This window comes from Phodopus roborovskii, unplaced genomic scaffold, assembly GCF_943737965.1.
Source record: "Phodopus roborovskii unplaced genomic scaffold, PHOROB, whole genome shotgun sequence".
NCBI lineage: Eukaryota > Metazoa > Chordata > Mammalia > Rodentia > Cricetidae > Phodopus > Phodopus roborovskii.
In genome coordinates this window covers 18,284,461-18,310,133 of record NW_026126541.1, presented here as the reverse complement: position 1 = coordinate 18,310,133, position 25,673 = coordinate 18,284,461, and the positions used below count along the sequence as shown (strand labels likewise).

General features: G+C 49.0%; 1 protein-coding gene across 1 annotated transcript in view; it reads right to left on the bottom strand.

Moving 5' to 3' along the window:
• Nucleotides 1-7,443: 7,443 nt before the first annotated feature.
• Rrp12 (ribosomal RNA processing 12 homolog) overlaps nt 7,444-25,673 on the bottom strand; it is a 34,729-nt gene continuing 16,499 nt past the window's right edge. Inside the window, exons 12-34 of the mRNA XM_051199566.1 lie at nt 25,430-25,527; nt 24,330-24,444; nt 22,785-22,927; nt 22,522-22,643; nt 21,562-21,626; nt 21,307-21,469; nt 20,822-20,976; nt 20,611-20,678; nt 20,072-20,165; nt 18,549-18,707; nt 18,362-18,442; nt 17,634-17,739; nt 17,337-17,444; nt 16,776-16,933; nt 15,482-15,573; nt 15,168-15,335; nt 14,880-15,049; nt 14,551-14,676; nt 12,483-12,532; nt 10,557-10,623; nt 9,335-9,402; nt 8,915-8,997; nt 7,444-7,896 (exon numbers count right to left, since the gene is read on the bottom strand). Of these exons, the coding sequence (XP_051055523.1) occupies nt 7,794-7,896; nt 8,915-8,997; nt 9,335-9,402; nt 10,557-10,623; nt 12,483-12,532; nt 14,551-14,676; nt 14,880-15,049; nt 15,168-15,335; nt 15,482-15,573; nt 16,776-16,933; nt 17,337-17,444; nt 17,634-17,739; nt 18,362-18,442; nt 18,549-18,707; nt 20,072-20,165; nt 20,611-20,678; nt 20,822-20,976; nt 21,307-21,469; nt 21,562-21,626; nt 22,522-22,643; nt 22,785-22,927; nt 24,330-24,444; nt 25,430-25,527 (2,562 nt within the window). The 3' untranslated portion in view covers nt 7,444-7,793. The remainder of the gene's footprint in view (nt 7,897-8,914; nt 8,998-9,334; nt 9,403-10,556; nt 10,624-12,482; nt 12,533-14,550; nt 14,677-14,879; nt 15,050-15,167; nt 15,336-15,481; nt 15,574-16,775; nt 16,934-17,336; nt 17,445-17,633; nt 17,740-18,361; nt 18,443-18,548; nt 18,708-20,071; nt 20,166-20,610; nt 20,679-20,821; nt 20,977-21,306; nt 21,470-21,561; nt 21,627-22,521; nt 22,644-22,784; nt 22,928-24,329; nt 24,445-25,429; nt 25,528-25,673) is intronic.

Sequence of the window (25,673 nt, the reverse complement as noted above, 5' to 3'; positions counted from 1 at the left end):
TCAGATCTTAGCCAGTAGACCTTCCTATGACAGCCATCATCCAAGTCAGTCCCCTCAAAGCATTCCTGCTTTCCTCCACAGCCCTCTTCCAATCATGCGTGTTTCACTGCTCTGTTTTTATAAACTTATTTTATGCATATGGGTATTTGGGTTATGTGTATGTGTATGTGTGTATATGCATGAGCGCGCTTGGGAAGCATGTTGATGCCTGTTGCCCTAAGAGGACAGAAGGCAGTTGGCATTACAGATGGTTGTGAGCTGCCATGTGGGTGCTAGGAACCAAACACAAATCCCCTTGAAGAGCAGCCAGTGCTCTGAGACACGTCTTTGCCCCATTTATTTCTTTAAATTTTAGATTTATTTATGAGAGTGTTTTGTTTGTGTGTATGTCTGAGCACCGTGTGCATGCCAGGCCATAAGTGGGTGTTGATACCAATGAACTGGAGTTATTCGAGCCACTACATGGGTGCTGGGAGTTGAACCCAGGTCCTCTGCAAGAGCAACAATGCTCTAAATCTCTCCGCCCCCTTTCATTGTTCTATATTCTGCCTTACCTTATCAACTTAAAAAACTTGTGTATGTATTTGGGTGTTTTGTCTGCATGTACACCTGGAGAGGGCATCAGATCTCACGGGACTACAGTAACAGATGGCTGTGAGCACCATGTGGGTGCCAGGAATTGAACCTCTGGTAGAACAGCGATTGCTCTTAACCTCTGAGCCATCTGTCCAGCCCAACCTCATCAACTCCGCGACAGCAAGGACCCTGCGTGCATAGCAGCTTATTATGCCCCATGGCCTCCAAACTTTTGTTGGAACTGCTTTACTTGGAATAGCTGCAGAAGTGTGTAAGGAAGTAAGGGAGAGTGGGGAGGAGGGACAAATAAGGTGACAGAAGACAGTGATATGAAGACTCAATCTGCTTCCCAGAAGGTGGATGAGAAAAGAACACCCAGTCCCGCCCTTGGCTGGCCTGCCCTGCCCTTCACCTCAGCCAAGTCCACGCTGACACCACTCCACCCTCCTCACCTGGGGCAGTTCAGTAATTGGTCCCTGTCCCAGAGATGCTTTTGGTGAGTCGAGCCCCCTAGGTAACTATGGCAAAGAAGACACTGTTGTGGCAACCTCAGGTGGCATTTGCAAACTCACAGCCAAACCGCTTGGTGCCACCATATTCTCCTGGGCTGAGTGTAGCAGGCTGTGAAGGTATCACCTTGACCTTCCCAGGCCTGGCCACTAGGCACTCAAAGCACCCAGACTTGGGTGGAAGCTGTAGCATTTGGGAAGGGTGGGGGTGAGGTCAGCTGCTAGGAGGGGATCACAAGCCTCAACCAGAATATAATGGACTAAAGGAATCACAGAGACGGAGGGTATGTGAATGCCTCGGGCAAAGCCTCCCAACCTGGACTGTACCTGTGGATGGCCCCCACAGAGCCAGACACAAGGATCAGGTGTGTCCGAGTGTGCATGTCCGGCCCTGGAGGAAGTGTAAGGGAAGGGACACACGAGGCCCATGTGGCAGTCAGAATACTAGTTGCCACTTGCTGACTGCAATGTTTGCTTTGGGTGGGCCCCACCTCCTTGAGAGGGGCAGAACTTGCAGTTGGAATGATTAAGAGGGCATGTTTACATAAGAATTATTGTACAATGATGCAATCAACATGCATGCTGTTTAATTCTGCTCAGGCTGATAACCATGCTTGTCGTTGATGAGCGTATTTGCTCTGTGGCCTCAAGTCCAGGAGCTCTATTATAGTAGCAGTTCTGGTTAAAAGCAAGGGTTCAAAGACTCACACAACCTGCAGAGGGTCTGTGAAGATGCACAGGCCACTCCTGGATCCATTCACAGATCCATTGCCTGATGGCTGGGCTTCAAATGCTGTTTGGAATTGTGACTTTGAACAATCAGGTTTAGAGGGTACCTGTGGGTCTTCAGGATAACATCACAGGAATCTAAACTGCCCTCTGGACATTGCCCTGCATGATGATGAAGGCTCAGTTGTCTGTACCAGGCCCTAGAAGGAACAGACTGTCTCCCTTGCAAAAGCCAAAAGAGCCGGGCTTAGAAATCTGATCTAGACATGCCATGTGTGAAGGGGCTGGAGCCCAATTAAATCTCAGAAACGCTGTGTGGTGGCAGGGAACAGACTGAGTCTGGTTGACACAGGACAGAGTGATCTTTCCTGCTCATTTGCAGGGGTCCTGGGCCCCAACAGGCTACTAGAAGGGATGGGCCACAACCTGTAGGTGTGTCCCCCCCACAAGGGCAACACTACCAATGTATCATTCAGAGGGTTCCCTTCTTTCCTGTTTCATAGTTGCTTTAACCACTGATTTTAACTTAATGCAAAGCAGAGTATGTTCTGGCCAATCATTGTATCTTGGGTGGTTACATTTCTCATTACAAAATAGTAATCGCACTTCTGACTAGACTCGCTCCTGAGCCAGGGATTTGTCTTGAACCTGTTCAATTCTGGTTTGAGACTTGCAGAGCTGAGCTTACAGCCCAGCTCTGGTATGAGAACTTAGCACTAAGCTACTACTACTATTACTTTTTAATTTTTCAATTTTTGGAGACAGGTCCCACTAAGCATTCTATACTTACTTCAAACACTCAGAACTCAGGCTGCCTCTGCCTCCAGAGTGATAGGATTAAAGGCATGTGCCACCATGTTCGAACTGTATGTCATAGCCAGTGTTCTATTGCTGTGAAGAGGCACCATGACCACAGCAACTCTTACAAAAGAAAGCATTTAAATGGGGCTGGCTCAGTTTCAGAGGTTTAGTCCATTATTGTCATGGCAGAGAGCAGGTGGCCCACAGGCAGAGAGAAGTTGAGAGTCCTACATCCAGATCCACAGGTGCGGCGAGAGACACTGGGCCTGACAGTTTTTAAGACCTCAAAGCCCCCAGCGGCACACTTCCTCCAAGGCCACACCTCCTAAGCCTCTCAAACAGCACCACTCCCTAATGTATGAGCCTATGGGGGCCATTCTTGTTCAACCGCCACCACTACACATTTATCATGACCTCACCGATGATTGGCCACAGCCTTGAAAACCCATTCTAGAGGGTTGGGATGCAGCTCAGTTGATAGGCAGCTTGTCTAGCATGCATAAAGTCCTGGGTTCAATCCCCTGCACCACATAAACCAGCTGTGAAGGTGCACACTGATAATCCCAGGCAAGAGGGTTCCAAATTCCACGTCGTCCTCAAGTATATACCGAATTCAAGGCCAGCCTGTAGAAAAGAAAAAAATAAAACAACCCACTGCTGGGTATGGTGATGCATACCTTTAATTCCAGCTACAGGAAAACAGAAACGGGGTCACTAGGAGTTCAAGGCCAGCCTAGGCCATCCATATATTCCAGGCTACCCGGCATTAAGTAGTAAGACTTTCTCAACAGGGCCAAAAGGGGGGTCTGAGTATTTGGTAAAGGGTGGGAGTACTTGTTCTTGGAGAGGACCCACTGAGCATTTCCATGGCAATCAAAGGAAGGGGTGGGAGGAACCAAACTGCTGTGCAGCCCTGGCCTTCAGTTCTTTAGTCAGCTAACAGCCTGGTAAGTGTTTCTAATGACAGCAGCTACATTAGGCATAATTTCAGGAAATGGCAAACAGGCTTACATTGTCCCAAATCAGGGTTATTTTCTGGAATAGTCATCTATCCGATCATAATGATGTATATCAAAAATAGAACAAAGCGTTTTCATCATGTCATTTTCTAAATATTACACACAATCTAGCATGCACTGTTGGCTTTAGTCCTGCGTAAGCAATGAGCAACATACTTAGGGGCTCCAAAAGCCTTTATAAATAAGCTGAGCTTTGTCCACTGGGCAGGTGTTCTAAACTGCCCCACTGAGCCTATTTACTCAGTTAAGGCAAAACCTTGTTATGTAGTCAAGTGTAAATGTATAATTATATGTGCTTATATTTAAAAATGGTTCCTTTGGAGCTGGAGAGATGGCTCACAGGTCAAGAGCACTTGTTGCTCTTCAGAGGACCCGAGCTCAGTTCCCAGCACCCACAAGGTGACTCACAACCAACCAGGGAATCCTATACCTTCTTCCAACCTCCATGGGCATCAGGCACACACACAGTGCACAAACATACATGTAGGCATAATACATACATATCTTAATAAAAATTAAATTAACTTAAAAAGAAACAAGAACTAGCTGAACTAGTACTTTGACTATAATCCCAGGATTCAGGAGGAGGAGGGTGGAGTATTGTGAATTTGAGGCTGGTTTAGGCTTATACAGTGAGACTCTCGTTACAACAAAGTGGCCAGATGTGGTTATACACACCTGTAACATCTGTAAGCACCTGGGAGACAGAGGCAGACAGATATCTGTGAATTGAAAAAACACCCTGCCAGGGTTACACAGTGAGGCTGTCTCAAAGAAAGACCAACAACAAAATTCCAAAACAAAATATTAGGGGTGGGGATAAAGCTGGATGGTAGAGCACTAACTAGCCTACCATGCATGGCTTCTGTTTGTTCCCAAGAACTACCTAAGTACTATATCTTTGTCAAAAGAAAAGTGGGCCCTGAGTGTAGGAAAAAAAGGGGGGGGGGACTATGAATGAAGTACATATGGGTTACATGAGCATGTGGTGAAATATTCTAGCTCCTGCTTTTACTTTTCTGTGTTTTCTAAATGTTCGGTGAAGCTTTCCTCTGAAATAAAATACAATATATATTTTAATTTGGATTTCTCTTTGAAAGAACTTAACCAAGAAAAACAATGCGGAAAGGACTCAGGACTCAAGACAGTGGCTTATAGAATATCAGAAAGTTTCCCACACTGTTAACCAAACCAAAATCACCTTTTCAAGGCTCATCAGACTATTAACTTAGTGAGAACAGCCTCTGCAGACAATGAACCACCAAGGATAGTCACCATCAAGCCTTTGCCACAGTCATGAGAAGGAAAATTGGGTGAGGGAAGGGTGGCCTAGCCTGGCTCTTCCTCGTCCAGATGTCTCAGGACAGTTACTTGATTAGAGTGTCTTTGTAAGGTTCAGACACACCAGCTACAGGAAGAGCTGCCTTTTTGTAGCATGTGATAAGGTGGGTATGGTTTTCCTTCAGTTTCTATGACTGAATGCAAGATGGATCAGAAGAGGAAACTGGAAACGACTCAGATTCTGACATCAACAAAACCCTAACAAGCTCAGTTGTGAACATGGGCCTTGGAGGAAGCTTGCAACATTTCCAGTAGCCCTGTGATGGAACAGATCTTGTGTGAAGAATACTGTTGTGGTCCTGTTGCACATGGCCCCTGTAGACAGAAAAGCAGCGCTGTCTTCCCTGACTTCTTTCAAACACTGAGTTCCAAGGCAGAAGACTAACACTTGTCTTTTCCCCAGAAAATAAATAAAAGCGCCAAACTTGAAATCTAAGAACAGAGTTTAGCACTTCTCTATTACCAGCCTTTCCCAGTCACCTTCCCCTCCCTTCTCGAAAGGAAGCAGAACTTCTTGGAAGATATGCTATAATAAGCAGGCTGCCTTCAGGCTTCTTTGTAAAGACATCAATACCAGGCCATTGGCTCAGACCCATCCCTCCTTTATACAGGGCTCCCTAATGTGTGTGTTCCACTTCCTGAGAGAGGAGGGGCCAGGAAGGGCCTGGGCTAAGATAAATGTGATGCTGAGTGATGAATAATGGTGTCACGATTGGAAAACCTTTGCAAATCTTAATAAATCTTGTGGCTACCTTTCTAGCTTGATCTCCCAGTCTCAGCTTCTGTAAGCAAGGCCTGTAAACAGTGCCACCTCTTGGCAAACTCTAGTTCCCCTCAGATTTTCAACCCAAGGTCATGGTGGAAATGGCACAGCTTGGGAGACAGTCAGAAATCTTGGAGAATGAAAGGCACAGGCACAGTGTTAAGAGACAGGCTACCAAAGAAAACTGCATGGGATCTGCCAGAAGCATCATTAGTGCTGAGGAAATTAAACCAAAACAGAAACTACGTAAGAATGTGTATGTTAAAATTAAAAAAAAAAAAAAAAAAAAAAGAATGTGTATGTTAGCCTATGCCTTTAGCCCTAGCATTTGGGAGACAGAGACAGGAGGATCTCTGTGAGTTTGAGGCCAGCCTGGTCTACAGAGTGAGTTCCAGGACAGGCTTCCAAGCTACAGAGAAACCCTGTCTTGAACCCTCCCCCCGCAAAAAAAGAAAAGAATGTGCATGTTATGGCTCAGCTGCTAAAGGCTAGGCTCAAAACCAAAAATAAGAATGTGTATGTTGTAGCTGGGCAGTGGTTGTGTACAACTTTAATCCCAGCACTCGGGAGGTAGAGGCAGGAGGATCTCTGTGAGTCTGAGGCCAGCCTGGTCCACAGAGTGAGTTCCAGGACAGCCTGGTCTACACATAGAATACGTGTGTGCGCGTGTGTGTGTTTGTGTGTGGTTTTGTGTGGGGGGGATATGGGTATGTTGGTTTCATATCACAAGATATGAGCCAGAACTCACTAATCAAGATAAGGTATACTCTATACACTAAGGCATGGAGACAGCCCTAGCTATGGCCTCTTGTTTCCCTTTTTTGGTTTTGTTTGTTTTTTGAGATGGTTTATCTGTATAACTTTGGAACCTGTCCTGGAACTCTGTAGATTAGGCTGGCCTAGAACTTACAGCTCCACCTGCCTCTGCCTCCCAGGTGCTAGGATTAAAGGTGTGTGCCACCACTGCCCAGTGAGTCCTCCAATTCTGGCTGCCTGCTGGGAAAACACACCCAAAGCAAATGCTGGTCTGATGGGTCAAGTGACCTTACCAGCACTTAAAAGGCCCAGCGGGAATCACACTGCACTAGACCCAGGAAAAAAGAGTAATGGGAAGGTAAGTGTGCTGCTTAATTTTTGTCTACTAGACACAGCTAGAGTCGTCTTCAGGAGGGAATTTTGATTGAGAACATGCTTGCATCAGAAAGGCCTGTACTCTGTGGGGGCATTTTCTCAGTTACTGACTGATATGGGGAAATACACCCACATCAGGCCCTGCCCTAGGCCACCCCTGGGCAAGGTGGTCCTTGAAGGTGTAAGAAAACAAGCTGAGCAAGCAGGTAAGCAGCATTCCTCTATGTTCTCTGCTTTGGTTCCTGGCTTGGTTCCTTCCATTGTTGGAGCCAGGAAGGGCTCAGTAACTCTGTTGAATCAATGGACAGAGATGCTGATAGAGGCTTGGGAATAGGGGCAGTTGGAGATGCAGATCTGAGAATTGTCAGCCACTGTCTCCTGTTCTAGGTTCCTAGTGCTCAACCCTGTGGCCCAGAGATAGCCATGGGAGACAGCCATGGAGTATTCACTACCCCTTCTCCGTCCTAATGTCACTATGGGCCAGATTGCTGGGAGTTGGGTAGGAAGAGGTCAAGTCACCATTTGGTGGTATTCCCATCACTGGAGGGGCAGAGATAAAACTCTTCTCTCGATGTTGATGCATGGCCATGTACATTTATTCTACACCCGGTTACAGAAGCTCTTACACATGCAGACCATGGTTACCACTCTGCTCTCATGGCCATTTTGGGCAGAAAGAGTGCTCCTAGGGGCTTCTCAGAGGTAGCAATGTCACATGATTCCACCCCCAGATATAAACAACGTTTCTAAGGACATTTGGACTTTCCAAAATCCTGTGTATTTCTCTGGGAACAGAGTCCTAGTTCCAATGAGTCATTCTTTGTCCAGGTTTGCAAGGCTCACACCTAGAGCTGGTGTTAAGCATCTTGGGGGCTCCAAAAGGGCCTTGGACTATGGCAAAGAACAGCTCCATCCCCCAAGGACTCAGGGCCTGGGATCCTTCCTTCGAAGTCTGTGTCCACGCTGGGATCCCCGCTGGGCAGCCTTCACCAGACCTTTGAACTGTCCCTGTAGTTTTACCTTTTTCCTGCAAGAAGAAGGGCTATATTTTACTGAGAACAGACAGCTTTCTCCTCCCAGTGTTAATGTGTGCTGGTTCATGCCTAATCTCAGCTCTTGAAAGGCTAAGGATGGCAAGTTCAATGCCAGCCTGAGATCCTACATAGGAAACCTGGTCTCAATAGAAAAACAAAATCAAATGATGGACACACACCTGGCAGAAACAGAGTGACAGGCAGACCTGGCTACTGCACAAATTCCCTGGAGAGAGCACCCCCTTCCTCTAACAAACTAAGATAAGGTCAAGGCTTGCTCTATCCAATCAGCCTTTCCTCATCTGCAGATGCCTCCCTGTGAGTTCTATTTGGAATCCATTTCCCTAGGAACATAACAGTTGTAAGTATTCCTACACACCTCATTATAGTCCCCACACCTATACCAAAAAAACCCAACCAACCAACCAAACAACAACAAAAATCAATAAATAATATAAATAAAATAAATAATCTAAGGGGCTTGCCTAATGGCTCAGCTGGTAAAGGAATTTGCTGTCAAGCTGGATATTAGTTTAATCACTGGAACCCACATGGTGGGAAGAAAGAACTGGCTCACATAAGTTGTGTACACACACACACACACACACACACACACACACACACACACACACACACACACACACACACACGACTACAAAAATAAGAACAGGGCTGGGTAGTATTTGGTGGGTAAAGTGTTTACTGCACTCATCTAAAAAGCCAGGTGTAGTAGCAAGCACCTGCAACCTCAGGGAATGCTGGGCACTTGACAGCTTGTCAGTTTAGACAGTCACTGCGCTCCAGGTCCAGTGAGAAGAACTGCCTCGACAAAGGACAAGGTAAAGAACAATAGAAACATTCACATTCATACACAAGAGGTACAGGCAACTCACATATACACATAACAAAAATAAATAGCCACAAGAGACCTGAGCATCCTAGCGAGAGCTGAGTAAGAAGGACCCTGCTCTGTGTGGAGCGTGCAGCTCCTACTAACCCACATCACCATACCTGCGGTTGAGTTTGGTTCTGTTGAGCGGGATGTAAGCATAGGGATCAAGCCGACCCTTCTTCTTCACATCACCCTTTGCTTTCTGCTCATCCAGAGAAACAATAACAGCAAAACAAATGAAAAGCAAAAGCCCAGAGTCAGAGTCAACCAGAGTGTGGGGTCCCTTCCCTGTCGTGACTTCAACTAGCCTACTGTTCTCTCTGCCCTTTATTTTGTCCTTCGCATGACATCAATAGGCTACTCTGGCTCTGAAAGGCCATTTGTCAATGTTCCAGCTTCAAATGTCTATGCCCTAAGAGCCCCTTTTCTGACCTATTTGACTCCAAAAAGCACCCAAGATGATGATGGGCACAGATCTTCCTTGCCCTTCATCCTCCTCCTAGTACCAGGAAGCCCCACACTCTGCCCACAGCTCTCACCTTGGCCTTGTATTCAGCTCCAGGTGTAGCTTTCTTGCCCACAGGGCGATGGATGCCAGAGCCCCCAGCTACAGAGAAGCACAAAGACCATGAGTCAGGCAGAGCCAGAGTGGGCCCGCTCTGGGAGGCAGGAGGTACTTCTCTCAAAGGGCCTCTGGGGAGATGATGGACAAAAGACCAAGAGCGTGGTCCCATTTCCTGGCAAGGAATGACCCAAGTGTTACTTTGAAAAGACACTGCCCAGTGGCTCCTGGGAACACATATGCTCTGCATGGATACAAATGACCCACATTCTTCAAAGTTACACAGGATCTGATCTACCTACCCCTACTGTGGACAGGAAATTTCCCATGCTCCACCCTGTTCTGACTCTGGAACACAAGCAACTATTTATCCCATTGTGCAGGTAAGAACTAGAGATAACTGAGGCAAGCTTGCCCACGGTTAGCTACTCACTTTTGGCCTGGACTTCAAAAGTCATAAATGGGACCCTGCAATGCATCTCAGAAAGCCCCTCCAAGAGATGAAAGGAGACCTGGGGCAGTGTGGCAGATCGAGGTCACACAGCTAAGTAACAGCTGGGCAACTTGTCCTGAGCCTAGGCTTCTTCTTGTCCACAGATTATAATGACCTCTGCCCACAATATCATCTTAGTGCAGGAGGCAGCCAAGCTCTGGATACAGGGGCAAAAGTTGTAGGTCCTGCAGCGGAGTTACGATGACCTGGAGGTCATACAGTATGCCTGGAGGACATGCTGCTACGAGAATGAGAGAGTGCCCCCATAGCTCTGGATCTCTCAGTGCACCAATATACAGTGAGCTTTACGGCAGACACCCAGGGTAGAGCCCCGTAGTGCACCCAGGGAGCTGAGGAGCCACCCTGCTGCTCGAGAGGAACCCTTTGACCAGGGTCCTAATCTTGGAGCATACAAGAGAGGCTAACACTTCACAAGCCGCGTGGAAAGACAGCTAGGTAAGGAGGAGCTAAATCAAGGAGCTCGCCAAAAGGGCTAGATTTATCATGCAAAAACCTAACCCTTATGTTCTGTCAGGCCCAGATCTTCTCATCTCCCAGCCTAGTCCTGAGTGCTAAATCAGCCAATCTGTGTAGCTGAGTTGTTTATTGAGTACAATTTCATGGCTCTGCCTCCCCTTCTATAACTCCCCAGCCTGACCCAGGTGAAGGAAAACTGTCCGTTCCTTGAAAATAAAGGATACCTCACCTTGGTACCGAGGCGGGATCTCTAGCTCATCCTCCTCATCCTCCCTCTGCCGCTTAAGCTTCTTTTTCTTTAGAAAGAGGCAACAAGTAGAAAGTCAGTAAGCAAAGGGGTGTCCCTACATCCTTTAGACTATATGATAACGAGGGTAGGAACAGTAGCAGTGACCTGCCTTGATGACAAGGCCTTCTGCCAAGTTCATATCCTCAGTTGCATACATAGGAAATGCAGTCCCACAAAGGGAGTGATTATCTCACATCACACAATCGGGGTGTCTCGCCTACATTCTGACAACTGGACTTCCCTGAGCTTCACACCCTGGAACTATTAAAGGAAGCTGGAAATCTGCTGTCAGGTCTCTGCCTTCTCACAGGCAAGGAAGGTTCTGGGCATCCCTGGAGAGAAAGCCCTGACTACCTCTTTCCCTCTCTAGTACCTGGGTAGGTGGGAAACCCTGCTATTCATTACAGTCCCTCAACAGAGAGTAGGCTCACAGAAGTTCTAAGTCAGTGGGACACGTGAACTCATCCAACTATGCCTGGTGCCAATATTAGAGATGCACAGGAAGGAAAGAGGACCTGTCTGCCACAAGGCAGCCCACGGGGATATTTGGCCTTAGGCATTAGCAATCAAGTAAGCATACTATACAGTGGGTAGAGGAGTGGTGACCTAGCTCCCAAGGCTCACTCCTATCTTATGGTTTGTGACACCAGCCTGGAAGCCATGTGAATCTGTAGGTAAGTTGAGAGGGCCAGGGATGCCAGGATAAGAGATCAAGTTAAACATGCATCCAGGAATATGGATGCCAGATCCACTGTGGATATCTAGTGAGTACCAGACACTGCACATGTGTGCCTTCGGGTGTACAACAGAGGATGATGGCTGAGCTTTATCCTAGCTCCACTGGTACACAGGCAAAGCTAGCCTCTCTTCCATGAGAATGTCTTATCCCCTAGTACCTCATGCTCCCAGAACCATGTACACAAGAGGACTCAGCAACTACCGACAGAGAGCCTTGGGTTTTGGTGGCAGGGGCTGACTTGTCAGGAGCCAGCTACCGATGTGGTCACCCGTAGAGTCCTCTTGATGCCTCAAGGAAAGATGTCTAATCTTGCCTGTTCTGAGCTGAGGGTCATCTACAGAGGACTGTGGTCAGTCCTTACTGGTCAGAAATAAATAGCAGCTGCCAAGAGATCACCAGCCCCTCATGGAAGATTCCAGAAAAGCCAGGGAGGCCTCAACCAGAATAATTTCCTGGAAAAATGGTCACAAAGAACAGCTATGGCTCAGTGAGCATCACTAAGTACCAAGCTCTGTCCACAGTAAGGCCTGCCTCTACACAGAACCCTGAGTCCTGTGACAGGCAGACTTATTCAGCTTCTTACTGGAACATGGAAAGTGAGACTAGACTAAGACTGAAGGTAGGCCTGGGAAAGGGTAGAACCCAGGCCAGGGAAAGAGCCACAATGCAATGTGTCACACAGGTGTGCAACAGGGGTCACACCTGACTAACCCAGGGCACCCTTGGGACGCCTCTTACTCCTCACATTTTCACTCCACATGACTTTCCCACATGGTTCTCACTCAGGCCAGAGGAGGGTATTGTATGCATAGTTGTAAGCCAACATGTGGGGTGCTGGGAACCAAATCCATGTCCTCTGCAAGAGTGAAAAGTCCTCTAACCACTAAGCCACCATGGAGGCCTCTGATACATTCTGAACAATAAACTAGCTCCTAGGGCCTGGTTTGCCAGAAGGCTTGTGGGGCAGTTTATTACATGCCAGGCTCTAAGCTGACTCACTTTACACACCCATCCAGACTGCCCCAGTAACCCTGACCACGGAGGGAGGTGGGCAGATGCAGGGTTTGCATGTGTGTAGGGACTGGGGTGTGGGGCTATGGGCAAGCATAAGGCCACAAATTACTCACACTTCTGACACCAGCGTCTTCCAATGGGTCAGCCATCTCTTCATCTTCACCTGGAGTCAGAAGAAAACAGGCTCATGAGCACCTGGGCATTCCTAACCGACTTTACCTCCTGCTCCCTTGTTGTGAGATATCCGATCATGCTGTGAACCCCAAGTCTTCCTTTGAGTTAATTAAATAAAATCATCGTTCAGTCAGGAGGCAAAGCCAGCAACTAGTTGACAGAAAGTAACCATAGAGAGACACACAGGAAGCAACAGGGAGGGACTTTGAGTGTGGTGGTCTTTTTTGGTTTGGTGGAGTGGAAGGATGCTTTCTTTCTGAGACACTGGAGAAGGACGATCAGCTTGTTGCTCTTCAACCTCTCTGAGCTAGTAGGCTTTCACCCCAGCCTCTAACTTCTGAGTCGTTTTATCAATAATATCATAAACAGAACAATAGAGATTAAGGTAAAAACTACATTTGGTGGCAGCAGGGGGAGGTCGATCCAACAGGACGTAAAAGCCCCATGTGCCTGGACCACAGCCTGAGAAGCAGGTCAGTAACTGCAGAGCTGCAATTACTGGCTGAAACAGCAGGAGCTTCAGGTACAGCCGCTGTGCCAACAGAAAGACAACATCCCCTCCTGGAATAGCAGGAAGAAGGGACATCAAACTGCTGCCCTCCACTTCCAGATCATACGGCCCCTTCAAGATGTGAGTGACCCAAAGAAAGGCCTACACTCCTGCAGCCACACCCCACACACGTCCCCACTCAGCAAAAGGACAGTGTTACCCTCCTACTCCAAAACTTTTTGCTCACTCTGTGTACCTTTACCCTCCTACTCCAAAACTTTCTTCCCACTCTGTGTACTAGCACCAAGTGGCATTAAGAGAAAGAGTATGAAGCTGACCATCTGCAGGGAAGAGAGATTCCAGCAAAGCAAAGCAACAGCCAGAGGACAATAAAGACAGCACTTGTAGGGGCTGGGAAAGTAGCTCAGTGGAGCACTATCGGAGCATGTACCAAGTACTGTGAGAAAATAAACCAGCCTGTGTTAATCATAGGCTGACAGAAGAAAGACAGCTGGCTCGTAGGAGTTCTGTGGGGATGAGGTCTACTGGCTAAGGAACCCTAGAGAAGCTACAAAGGATCAGTGTGGGATCCTACAGAATAGAGGAGCTTGGACAGGCAGGGAGAGGGGGAGGGGCATCCCTGCCTGGCACAGTCAATGGGGGTACCAAGTCCAGAAGAACCTGGAGAGTAGATGGGTGGGAGGGGAACAGAGAAGAGACAGCAGAAGGAATGGCATAAGCCAGTTACATCAAGCATAGACAGGAGCTAGACTGACAAGCAGCTGACAAGCGATGGGTGGAGGAGCTGTGTGAGCAACAGCCAGCCAAGCCGGTGAGTCAAAGGCCCAGAGCAGAGCAATGAGATCCAAAAGAACCAGGAGCCAGACAGCTGCCCCACAGTATAAGGGACAGAATCCAGGGCGTTACACATTCTAGACAAGTGCTCTATTACTGAGGGGCATGCACAGTTGGGGAAGGCTGACACTTTTAGAAGATGGGGGTGTTCTTTAACTCACTGACGGTATGTGGAGAGGACATGGAGAAACTAAATGTGCTGAGAGGTCCCGCCTAAGGGACAGATGCATGACACAGATGTTATGAAGTTAGATGTACCCCATAGGCTGGATCTTCCTGCCTCTAAATCAGCTATAGGGCTCATCCAGTCTCCATCAAAAACCAATCCACACCGAGCAACAAAAAAAGGAAGAAAGAAGTAATAGCAGAAGAGATGATCACATCTCGAAGTGAGGGCAGATTACCTCAAGTTTTCTTTAAATTATATGTATGTATACTGTATACAAAAATCATAGATAAAATATGAAATAAAAATGTTCAGCATGGTCAAGAAAAATCTGAGGAGTCAGAATGTTCAGGAATGTTCAGTGCTTCTTATGCTTCCTCAATTACTGGTCAATTGTATGAACAGGCCAAGAGCCCTCAAGTGAACAAATGAATATCAAGTCAGCATAGCCCTAGACATCAAAGCAGTGGTTTCTCTGGGGGGGGGAGACCTCTACCTTTAGTGCCACCTTCTTCTTCGACCTTGTCTCCATCTTCCTCCTCCCGTATGATCAGTCGGCCATCAGCGCTCACCTTGAAGCCATGATCCTTCTTCTTGCCCTGCCTGGACCCAGGCTGGGTGGCTAATGAAGGTGATGGTAGGTCAGTCCTAACCAACTCACACCTTCCTCCCTCAGAGTCCACACACACCAAAGCTCCCAACTAGGGGCCTTTTTGGCCTTGCCCACAGGCTTGCCACTGAAGCCAAGCCAATCCCTGCCTACCATCCATGAACCCAGCAAGGCAAGTCTACTCTGGGCTCCTATGGCAGCTGCTTCTTGCTCACCAAGGACTCGCTGGGCCACCTTGGGATCCAGGAAATTGAGGGGCTCATCCCCACCACCTTCCTTTAGCCATGCCCGGCTCCTGTGTCGTGTCAGCTTCCGCTGCTCCTTGCTCTGGCCTCTTTCCTCTTCCTCATCTTCATCCTCAGAGTCAGCCAAAAGCTCCTCAATGCTGAATTAGAGAAGTCGGACATCAAAGCCCTTCCAGGAGAGGTGGGGACATAAGGTGCTGCCAGGACAGGCTTTGGGCTAGGGTAGACAAGGGCCTCAGGGCTGCACCACGGTCTCACCTGTCGCCTTTGCTCTGGACAGGCTCCTCCTCCTCCTCGTCCTCCTCTTCCTCCTCTGTAGCATCCTGGCTCAGGGCACGATGCTTCTTGGCACGGGTCTCAGCTTTCCGGATGTTGACCAGAACTTTGTGGTATTCTGTAGGTAGCAGATCCTTCACCAGCTCAAACCTGAGTGGGACAGAGGGCTGTCTGGAGGTACTTGCCAGGGACCACTCCCCAGGGACAGGAGCTGCTCAGGAACCTGTAAGCTTTCTTTGTGGCCCCTGAGACTTAGAATCCCATACCCCAACTCTACCCCATTCAAGTGCACAGACCCAAACTTGCGGATGAACTTGATGAATAGGTTCCGGAGTTTCATGCGGAAGTGCCGTCGCATGTCATCTGACAACTTTCCTATGGCTTCCATCTAGCAGGCAGAGAGCAGCAGGTGTCAGGGGGAAAAGCATGGTGTGTCTTCCACCCTGTCCACATTTCCTTCTTGTCCAGACCAATGCACAATACAGTAGGGCCCAGCTAAGAGGGGAGGTTCAGGCTTCCCTGTTCTCGGCTTACCCCTTCCTTGGCTCAACTATGCTTGCCTAATTTGGAATTCCACCTTTCCTCTAGGCCTTCCTTCATAACACAGCTGTGGCCATACTCTCAAGGTGACAATATTTCCCATATGTCCTTCCAAAGGGTCTTTACAGAAACTCAATGGAACATATACTACCAATACCAAGGCACAGACTACCAGTTGAGGCACAGGCTCGCCTGACTGCTGAGTAGTCATAAAGGTGCCACCTCATTCTATTTGCCAGCTACTCTCCAGCATCCTGTAGGCTCATGTTTCTTTTCTATCATGCAGTCATGTATTCATCCTGCTTAGTGTGGGTGACACCTATGGGTGGCAGACCTCATTATTAGTAAGATTTCCAGTGTGGCCACAGAAAAAGGTCCCCACCTATCCTTAGAAGGGGTTTTTATAAGTTCTAAATATAAGTAGATATAACAGATCTCCACTCTGGCCATTTCTTTGATCTTTGGTTCCCAGTTAGGATGTAGGCTTTCGGAAGACACCTATCCCTGTTCCCTTCCTTGAGGCCAAGGCTTGACTCAGAAAAGTCATGCAGGAGGGATCTCAACCTGGATAACTCAACCAGCTGGGAGTGGGAAATGAAGGCAGCACATTAGCAAATGTGCAGCTTGCAAGGAGTGTGGGGTAGGCTCCCCTGGGCAGAAGAAGTCCAGAGACACAACCCAAAGGTGCTTTACAGACCCTTCTGTGCTCTGGCAGGGCGTGTGAAGAGGCGTCCTACAAAGGGGATGAGTCCTGAGACTGGACCTTGAAATAAATATCAGGCCTCAGTTTCTCTATCTGTACAATGTGGGAGGAGCTCAGTCCCTTGGGCTTTGGTCTGGCTCCTTTGAAAGGGGCACAGCGTAATATGAGACACTGGCATCGAGCCTTCTTTGTCAGTCAGTCTTTTCCTACAATCCCCTCCAGGGCTACTTTATATCCTCAAATGACAGTGATAATGAAAAAGTTCTAAACAAATTTCACCGCATCCCATGGAGTCCACACTGGCACCTAGGAGCTTCCATCATGCAGGGAGGAAAATGGAGCCTCACCACTAGCTGCACATGCTTGGCAAGGTGCACCACGTCCATGACCACCACGGCCACCTTGATGAAGCCCAGTGCAGATTTGACCACATCACGGGTACGGGAAGCCAGCAGCAGGCAGACATTCTCCAGAAGCTGCTCTACTGTACTTGTCCCCATCAGCCCTGCGCAAAGGAACCACTGTCAGATACCAGACCCACCCAAACCCAAGACCCACCCATGAGTCAGGCATGGCCTTTCTGTGGGTCTCACACAGTTCAAATCACCACCCATAAAGAGGCCAAAGGTTCTAGAAGGTTAGTGAAGTTGCTCAAAGTTTCAGGTGATTGGTAAGAGCAGAGACCAGAACCAAGACCCAGGGACTGCTCAACCTCCTTCTGACCAATCTGACAAAAGGCCCAGGAGACTGGGGCCCAACACTGCTGGGGTACAGGTGTAAGGAAGGGGGCAGACCTCTGTGGGGAAAGACCCCGGGAAGCAGATGGGGCTGGGTTTTGGGTCTCCCTGTCCCCTCCCTGATACTTTTCCCCATTCCCCCTGTTCCCAGGCCTTCAGGTGAACACTTACCTTTAAACTCGAACAAGAGGTGGGTCAGAGCCAAGATGCTGCAGCTCACCGTGGTAACCGCACCCAGAAGGCCAGGGTAGATCAGGACCAGGTATCGCTGCAGAGCCTCTGGGGGCAGAGCGGATAGTGACTTGAAGACAGGGTGCCCAGGGATGGGCACTGCAGGCCTATAGCAGCAGCCTACTTAGAGCCACGGCCAGAACAGAATAAGGAGCGCCCTCCACCTTTCCAGTGGCTTTAAGAGTCTTCTAGTCTGCAAGCAGTGTGTCCACCCCAGCTTACGTCCCACAGCCTCACCTTCCTGGTTGGAGCCAAATCGCAGGAAAGCATGGCCCATCTCCACCAGCAGAGTGAATGCATTCTTCCTTGCACCCACAGACACCTCCTTGGTGCACAGGATCACCTGGCCAAACAGCCTTGTTAGCACGCTACCTAGTGGCAGCCTGGGTGAGCTACACATGTCTAGGCAGTGAATGTAGCATACCCTCACCACTGTTCCCAGCTCCCACTTCACGACCATCTCTTACACCATACTCTGAGAAATGAGGGCTGGAGGGATTGCTCAGAGGTGAAGAGCACTGACTGCTCTTCCAGAACACCCCAGGTTCAATTCCCAGCACCCACGTGGCATAACTCTCTGTAACTACAGTTCCAGGGGACCCAATACCCTCACAGAGAAATACAAGCAGGCAAAACACCAATGTACATAAAAATTAAGAAAAAAAAAATTCTTAATAGAAAGAATAAAAGAAAGAGGAAGGAAGGGAGGAAGGGAGGAAAGGAGGAAGGAAGGAAGGAGGGAAGGAGGGAGGGAGGGGGAAGGGAGGAAAGAAGGAAGGAAGAAAGAAGGGAGGAAAGAAGGAAGGAAGAAAGAAGGGAAGGAGGGAGGGGGAGGGAGGAAAGAAGGAAGGAAGGAGGGAGGGAAGGAGGCAGGGGGGAGGGAGGGAGGGAGGGAGGAAGGAAGGAAGGAAGGAAGGAAGGAGGGAGCTGCAAGCCATGCATGCATGAATCCTCCTCATCCTTACCTCTGGGATGAGAGCAGCGATGAAGTCCTCATGTTCAGCTGACAACTTTTTCACAATATGTATGAGGCACTTCAAACGGGGCTGTGGGCAGAAAGGCAACATCGGGGCCCTTCAGTCACGCCTCCCTGGGTCTGCTTGCATGTTGACACCCTTCCTCCCTTGCAGGGAAGGCAGCCCTGGAGCCCACCCTTTTCGCAGGCGAGGATGTGCTCCGCAGTGAGTCTAGCAGAGTCTTCTTCAGATCTTCCAAGTGGCTTTGCACAAAGCGGTCGGCAGGGCCCTGGGAGCTGGCACACACTTCCTCCAGCACTCGGTAGGCCTTCTTCTGAACCCCATGGACCTTACTCTGAGAGGGCAAATAAATAAAGCAGAGATAATAAGGAAGGGGACTGGGTTCCACCCCATGTGTGATATTCCCTAAGCATCTATCTACTGTGGCTACTAGCACTATAGGGGTTCTGAGAGCAGCTGGCCTGTCTCTCAGGGACAAGGCCAGACTGGCTTTCCAGACCATTCTTCTTCCCACCACTAAACAACAGATATTGGGGCTGAGGCAATGGCTCAGAACTTAAAATCACCTGTTCTTAAAAGGGCCCAGTTCTCACACTGCCTGTAACTCCATTTTCAAATCACAACTCTCAGGGGATTTGCTGCCCTATTCTGATCTACACGACACCAAAATATACATGGTGTACATAAATACATGTAGGCAAAACATATACATAAAATAAAAATGAATAAACATAAAAAAATAAAATGAACAAGAGACAGATGCTGGTGGCAGCAGAATGTGCCAGGGCACTCCCCTCTCTACCCCCACTGACTCCATGTCATTCTGAAGGAATCCCCAGCACTCTTCCTGAGACGCCCTCCTGAAGTAAGGCCGTCTGTCCTGGACATGGTGTCCACCTGCACAGTCTTCCTCAAAGCAAATTTCCTCTAGCTGGTATACAAACTGGCAGGGTAACAAGGGAACTGGAGTCCAAGAGAGCTCTGCACAGCTGTAAGCCACAGCATGACTTCAGACAGGGCCAGCATGAGCAAAGACCTAGGCAGGCTCACTTTATACAAGACTGTGGGGATGGTGGGTATGACTCATAGAGTGTGTGCCTAGCATCCATGAGAATCTGGGCCCACCCAGTAAAAACAGAAAAGGAGAGAGAGAGAGGGAGGGAGGGAGGGAGGGAAGGAGGAAGAGAGAGCAAGAGAGAGAAATGAACCATCTAAATGTACTTGTTACCTGATGGTGAGCCCTAACCCTGAGTTAGATTTGATACCCATATAAGACAGGAGAGAGCTGATTATACAAAACTACTCAGACATCCACCTACCCTCATCATCACATACAAATAATAAAGGAAATAAAACATTTTTAAAAAGAGATAAAAAATAAAGGATTTTGCGGGGCATCGGTGGTGCATGCCTTTAATCCCAGCACTCAGGAGGCAAATCTCTGTGAGTTCCAGGCCAGCCTGGTCTACAACAGAGCGAGGTCCAGGACAGGCTTCAAAGCAATACAGAGAAACTGTTTCAAAAAACTAAAAGAAAAAAGAAAAGCTGGCATGAAACAAGCCAAGCTAAGGCCACACATTCTTCAGAAGGAGTAAGTCTCTGTATGTAATTATTTGGGAGCTAGGTGGCAGGCCCCATAAAAGTGTTAAGAAACAAGCAACAACAGAAGATAGGAGATGCAATTTGTAAGGGGCTTACCTCAAGGTAGGGCCGGATGGTAGAGTACAGCTTACTGATGGCAGCTTCATCCGAGTGAGGAGCCAAAGCCACAACCAGGTCCAGGACAGACAATCTGCCAGAGTGGGAAACAGGAAGGGGCTTAAAGGACTAGAGGGGGCAGAGGCCACACCCACTCAGGGTTGGGACCACAGCCTCCGAAGGGTTTGTGAATGGTAATGTAAACAGAACACTCAGCACCAAGCAGTGTTCCAGGCCCTTTACACAGCTAGTTCTCTGTCCTCATAGGGCCATGTTGCATGTGCTATTATCACACCCATTTTACAGATGAGGACTCAGAGGCAGAGTATGTAACTTGTCCAATGCCACATGAGCTGGAAAGTGGTGGAATTGGGATTTGAACCAGTCATTTATCTCCAGGTCCTCTTTCATCCCCTAATAAAACTAATCAGAACTCTCAGAACTGCTGGACATTTGCTTCCTCAAGACTTCCAGAGTGAATCCAAAGGCCTTTGCTAGGGACCCTCTGGCTTCCAAACTCAAGTGAGGAAGCCCTTTACCTGGTGAAGTCAGAGCTGGCAGGGTCCAGGACCTTCTCGGTGGCTTTTTCCAGGAAGCTGTTCACCAACTGACAGCCACCAGTGGAGAGAGAAACAGAGTGATAGTAACAGTATGATCCTCAGGGTTTAAGAGCTCCCCAGTCCCATTCTTCATGGCTTGGGACTTGCCCTTTCCAACACCCAACAGCATCCCTGCCTTTACAGCATTCACCTGAGAGTCGGTTATGGTGAGGTAAGTTTTGATGGTTTCCAACACAGCACGGCGAGGGACTGCCACCTCCCCAGCTGCAACAGGCTGTCCATACAAGTTGAAGAGGATTGGCAGGAAGTTCTTAGCAAAGCGGCTCACTTCAGCACGGTCAGCCTCTGGCAAGAGGACCCAAGTTTGCATTGAAAAGACGGGGCTAATAGTAAGTCAGTGGTCACTGGGTGGCAGGCCAACAGGTCCTTTAAGGGGACCCTGTGGCAGGAAAGGCTGAGAGCAGGGTACACAGGAAACGAGCCTCCAGGTTTGGATGCTGACTATACAATCCACAGCAGCTGCCAGCACACATGGGGGAAAGGTACGAGGCAAGGACTAGGGTTAGACTCCTGGATCACAATAGCAGCAGCGATGGTAGCAGCACAGATGGCTGCCTAGCAGTGTGATCCACAGCAGGCAGTACCCCAAGTCACCTAACTAGGTCCCACACTTACCTGCTTCACAGCCCTTGGTGATGAGAGTGCGTAGGGCCTGGCACACAGTGACCCTCAGGTCTGGGCGCTCATTAATGGCTGTGCCCAGTGTCCGTGCCAAGCCTTTGAAGGAGGCAGCCACATCTGTGGGCCTTGTGCAGAACCCAGGCAGGAGGGTCCAGATCTGGGAGGGGGAATTTGGAAATTAGAGCGTCACCAGTGACTTACTTGTGTCCTGCATGCCCCATCCCTCTCCCTTCCCCAGCTGACTCTCACCTGCCACTGGAGTGTGTCATAAATCTTGGACTCCACTGTGCTGCCAGCCTGGGCCAGGTCCATTGCTGGAGGTTGTAACAAAGACAAGATGTGACCCTAGCCACCCTCGTGGCCAACTGGCCCCATTATACCAAAATCATAAGTCCTACAATGAGGATACAGACATAGGTAATACCCCCATAAATTGATAGTAACAATAATATTCTAAATAATTAAAACAAATCTATGAATCTGGGCATCAGAGTTGAGAACTATGATCCTAGTACTCAGAAAGCTAAGACAGGAACCCAAGGTAATCCTCAATTATTTACCAAATTCAAGGCTACATGAGATCCTGTCTCAAAAGAACAAACTAACATCCCCACTGCTTACAGGTAATGGGAATGAGCCATTTTAGTGACTTTATTTATTTATTTATTTATTTATTTGATAGGTTTTCTCTGTGTTGTCCTAGCTGCCCTGAAACTACTCTGTAGACCAGGGGTTTTTAAGTATATTAAAATGATTATTGCTGGGTATTCAACCTCTACTCATTCCCCATTCAAGTCACTTTTAGACATCTTACCAAACCCAACATTGAAATGAAATGCCAAGTGAAGAACTGTTACACATTAGTGTTCGGGGAATTTTTTCCCCTGCATATTTTCAGTTTGTAGTTGATTGAATCTGTAAAACAGAACCTGGGGATACAGATGGCAGCTGTCCACTTAGAAACCACAGGGGACGGCTACCTAAAGTGCTACTATAACAAAGGCCTGCACTCTCTCTTTTGACTTAAGAGGGAAGAACAAGACCCAGGGGGTGGGGGCTCCCTAGGGAGTGCCCTTGCTGGCCAATTCCCTGCTTTGCAGAGGAAGTCTGCCAAATGCAGGTGCCAGACTCAGTCCTCTGACTTCTTCAGCTGGGGCTTCCAGATGTATGGAGCAGGGGCCTCCGACGGCACAGTCAAGGGTGCCATACCTTTACTCTTAAGAGTGGTGGCCAGGGGCAAGAAATAGGTGGTGAAGAAGCCAAGTCGTGTCTCTCGAACGTGGTCCCGGATGACAGGCAGCAGCCAGCTCCGTGGGAAATCCAGAGTCTCCCTGTGAGGAAGGACTCAGTGAGAAGAGGGGGGGGGGAGGTGCAATGCCTTCTGCATAGAAAGCTGAGTAGACACCCTTCCAGAAGAGAATAAGTTGCATGAGTCTCTTCGACTCCTAAAGACCGAGCAGGGCCACACTTACTCAGAGCCATCGATTTCCAAAGGCACAGCCTGCAGCACCACCTCGGGTCCCATGCTGGTCACTGCAGCCCCCACGGCCTGGTCAAGAGCTGCTGTGTGGGGGAAGTGAGGGGAGAGGCGCAAGTCACACAGGGACTGGAGGCACTGGAACAAAGAGAGGGTACACAGAGGGGCATGATGGCAGGGTTCAGGGTCCAGCAAAGCAACTGCCTACACATTTAAGGTCTGGGATCCAACAACAAAAATGCAACTTTTCTGCTGACCAGAGAATAGGAGCTGAATTATCAAGACTCCTTACTCTCTATTGATTTCATTTCAGATCCATCTTTGGGAGGGGATCCACAGACAAGACCAGGTCCAGCTTCATCCAAAGAATGGAGCCAGATTCTGGGCACAGGTAGAGCTCCACAGAGACACACACTGATAACCCAATTGATTCAATGGTATGGTCAATTCCTTTCCAAGGCCCAGGACTTTCAAAAAGCTCTGCTTATTTAACATGAAAAACATAAAAATCTAGATTGCAGCTGGTAGTGGTGTACACCTTTAATCCCAGCACCTAGGAAGCAGAGGCAGATCTCTATGAGTTCAAGACCAGCTTGGTCTACAAAGCTACACAGATATACCCTGTCTCAAAAAACAACAACAAAAAATCTAGATTGGAAGGCGTGACCAAGGCTGGCCTACAGCCAGGAGGCAGAGTGGCACCCTCCAATGCCCCTCAGTACTAACCCCCTTGCTTCTTATAGCCCTGCCTGGTTGTCAGGGAGCCATGACTGCCAACCATTTAGGGCCCTGGCCTGGCTCCCATTACCCTGACAGCAAGGGGAAGAAGAAACAACGAGAAAGACCCAGGAGCTGATCCACCAGCTGCTTCTTGTCCTGCAGTCTGCTCAGGATTCCCAGTACTGAGACATTTAACCCTGAGGCCTAAGGCTACTTAAACATCAACACTACACTCACTGGTGACACAGCATTTAGAGAATTAAAATTTGAGGGGCTGGAGACATGGCTTAGCAGTTAAGAGCACTGCTATTCTTGCAGAGGACTGGAGTTTAGTTCTTAGTACCAATACAGTAGCTCACATCAATCTATAACTCCAGTTCCAACCAAGGAATCCGAGGCCCCTTTCTCATCTCCCAGGGTACCAGGCACATACGTGGTGCGCATACATACACACAAACAAAAACACACATAATATAAATAAACCTTTAAAAAAATGTCAAAGGGGGGCTGGAGAGATGGCCTCTTCCAGAGGACCTGGGTTCAATTCCCAGCACCACACAGCAGCTCATAACTGCCTGTAAATCTAAAAGGGCCAGAGCTTCCCGGGATTCTAAATCAGCTTCAGCAAAGGTGACTGGCTGGACGGTGGCCCCTTCCACCCTCCTTGCTTGCACAGTTACCTTCCTGGAGTACCAGGCACCTGCTGTGCGCATTATCAACATTGGGATGTCATAGAGTGTAGGCATGCTCTTCCTGGCAAGGAGCCTCAGACTGGGGACCCAAGTGGCACCAGTGCCCTGGCCCAGCAGCCCCATCTCACCTTTTTCATCACGGGGTGGGCCTGCTTCCCACAGGCCTCAAAGAAGACAGCCAGCAGCTGCAGCACAGAGCGCCAGGCCGCATGGAACTTGTATGTCAGGCCCTCTTCCACCGCCCTGCCAAGGAGCAGCACAGTCAGGGACACAGTCACATCATCCCAGGAAATAGCAGGTGCTGGTGAGTGATCCACAGAGCCCAGCTAGCTTGTACAGGGGAGGGGGCCCAGAAGGACAAAGGGGACAGCTAGTGCTCAGAAAGTACTCATGCGGAGTTTAGTTCCACATTCCCAGGTCCCATTTTTAGACGGGCTCCTCAGCCTGTGTGCTGCTGCTGGCCTACACTTGCTCCACCTGACCCGAGGAGGGAAGATGGCTGGGAGTGGTGGCCTGGGCAGAAAGGAAAGTCTTCAGGCCCTGCCTGTGTAACCCTGGATGGACTCACGTGCCCCACAATAGCTGAGCTGCTGGAGACTTTAGGTAGAAAGGGTGAACATGGGGCAGTGTGCACAAGGGGCAGCTGAGGCCAAGAGCCTTACTCTCTAAGAGCTCCTGAAACATCATGCCATATGTACAGGAACTGGCCTCTGTCCCTCCGAATTAGTCACCAGAGCACCAAACCAAGACGGAGAACAAACAGAACCAGGAGAGACACCCAAGACCCCAGCCCCTTTCCAGGGACTGCTTAGCCCCTCATTGGTGCTGAGGGCCGCTCAGCATACTCGGTGGCTGGCTTTTTACAAGCAGGATGACCCCCCTTTCCCAGCTCTAAGAGGTCAGCCGCTCTCCCACTGATGAGGATCCAGGGGAACATGCTCCAGATACCCAGGGCTTGCAAGCAGCAGAGCTGGATTCAAACCCTGCTCCAGGGTCTAGCAGCTCTGAGGCTGAGATCCACAAGTCACACTCACATCCCACAGTATGCCTCTGAGACACAACACACCCCAATTGGCAGGAGCTGCTCAGACAGAGGGTTGGCACTTACCCCATCCTATAGAACACCCGGTACTGGGTACACTGCCCAAGGTGGTAAGTGGAGCCCATGTTATCATACTTCCAACAAGGTCCCCTTTGTACCCTCCTAACAGGGACAGCACATTCTCACCTAAACATCTTAGCGATGTACTGGGGAGGACCTGACGCAGAAGAGGTCACAGAGCCAATGTCTGCAATGTGTGGGGCCACACACTCCTTCAGGATCTCCTACAAAGAGAGGCCCCAGGCTGACTAGTCCAAGGCGGCACCCCCAATTCCAATTACCCTCCCAGACAGCTGCTTTCAAAGCTCCCAAAGCCTGACTCCCATTGGGAGAAGCTCCCCCAGGACCAAGCTGCGCATCCAGGGTGGCC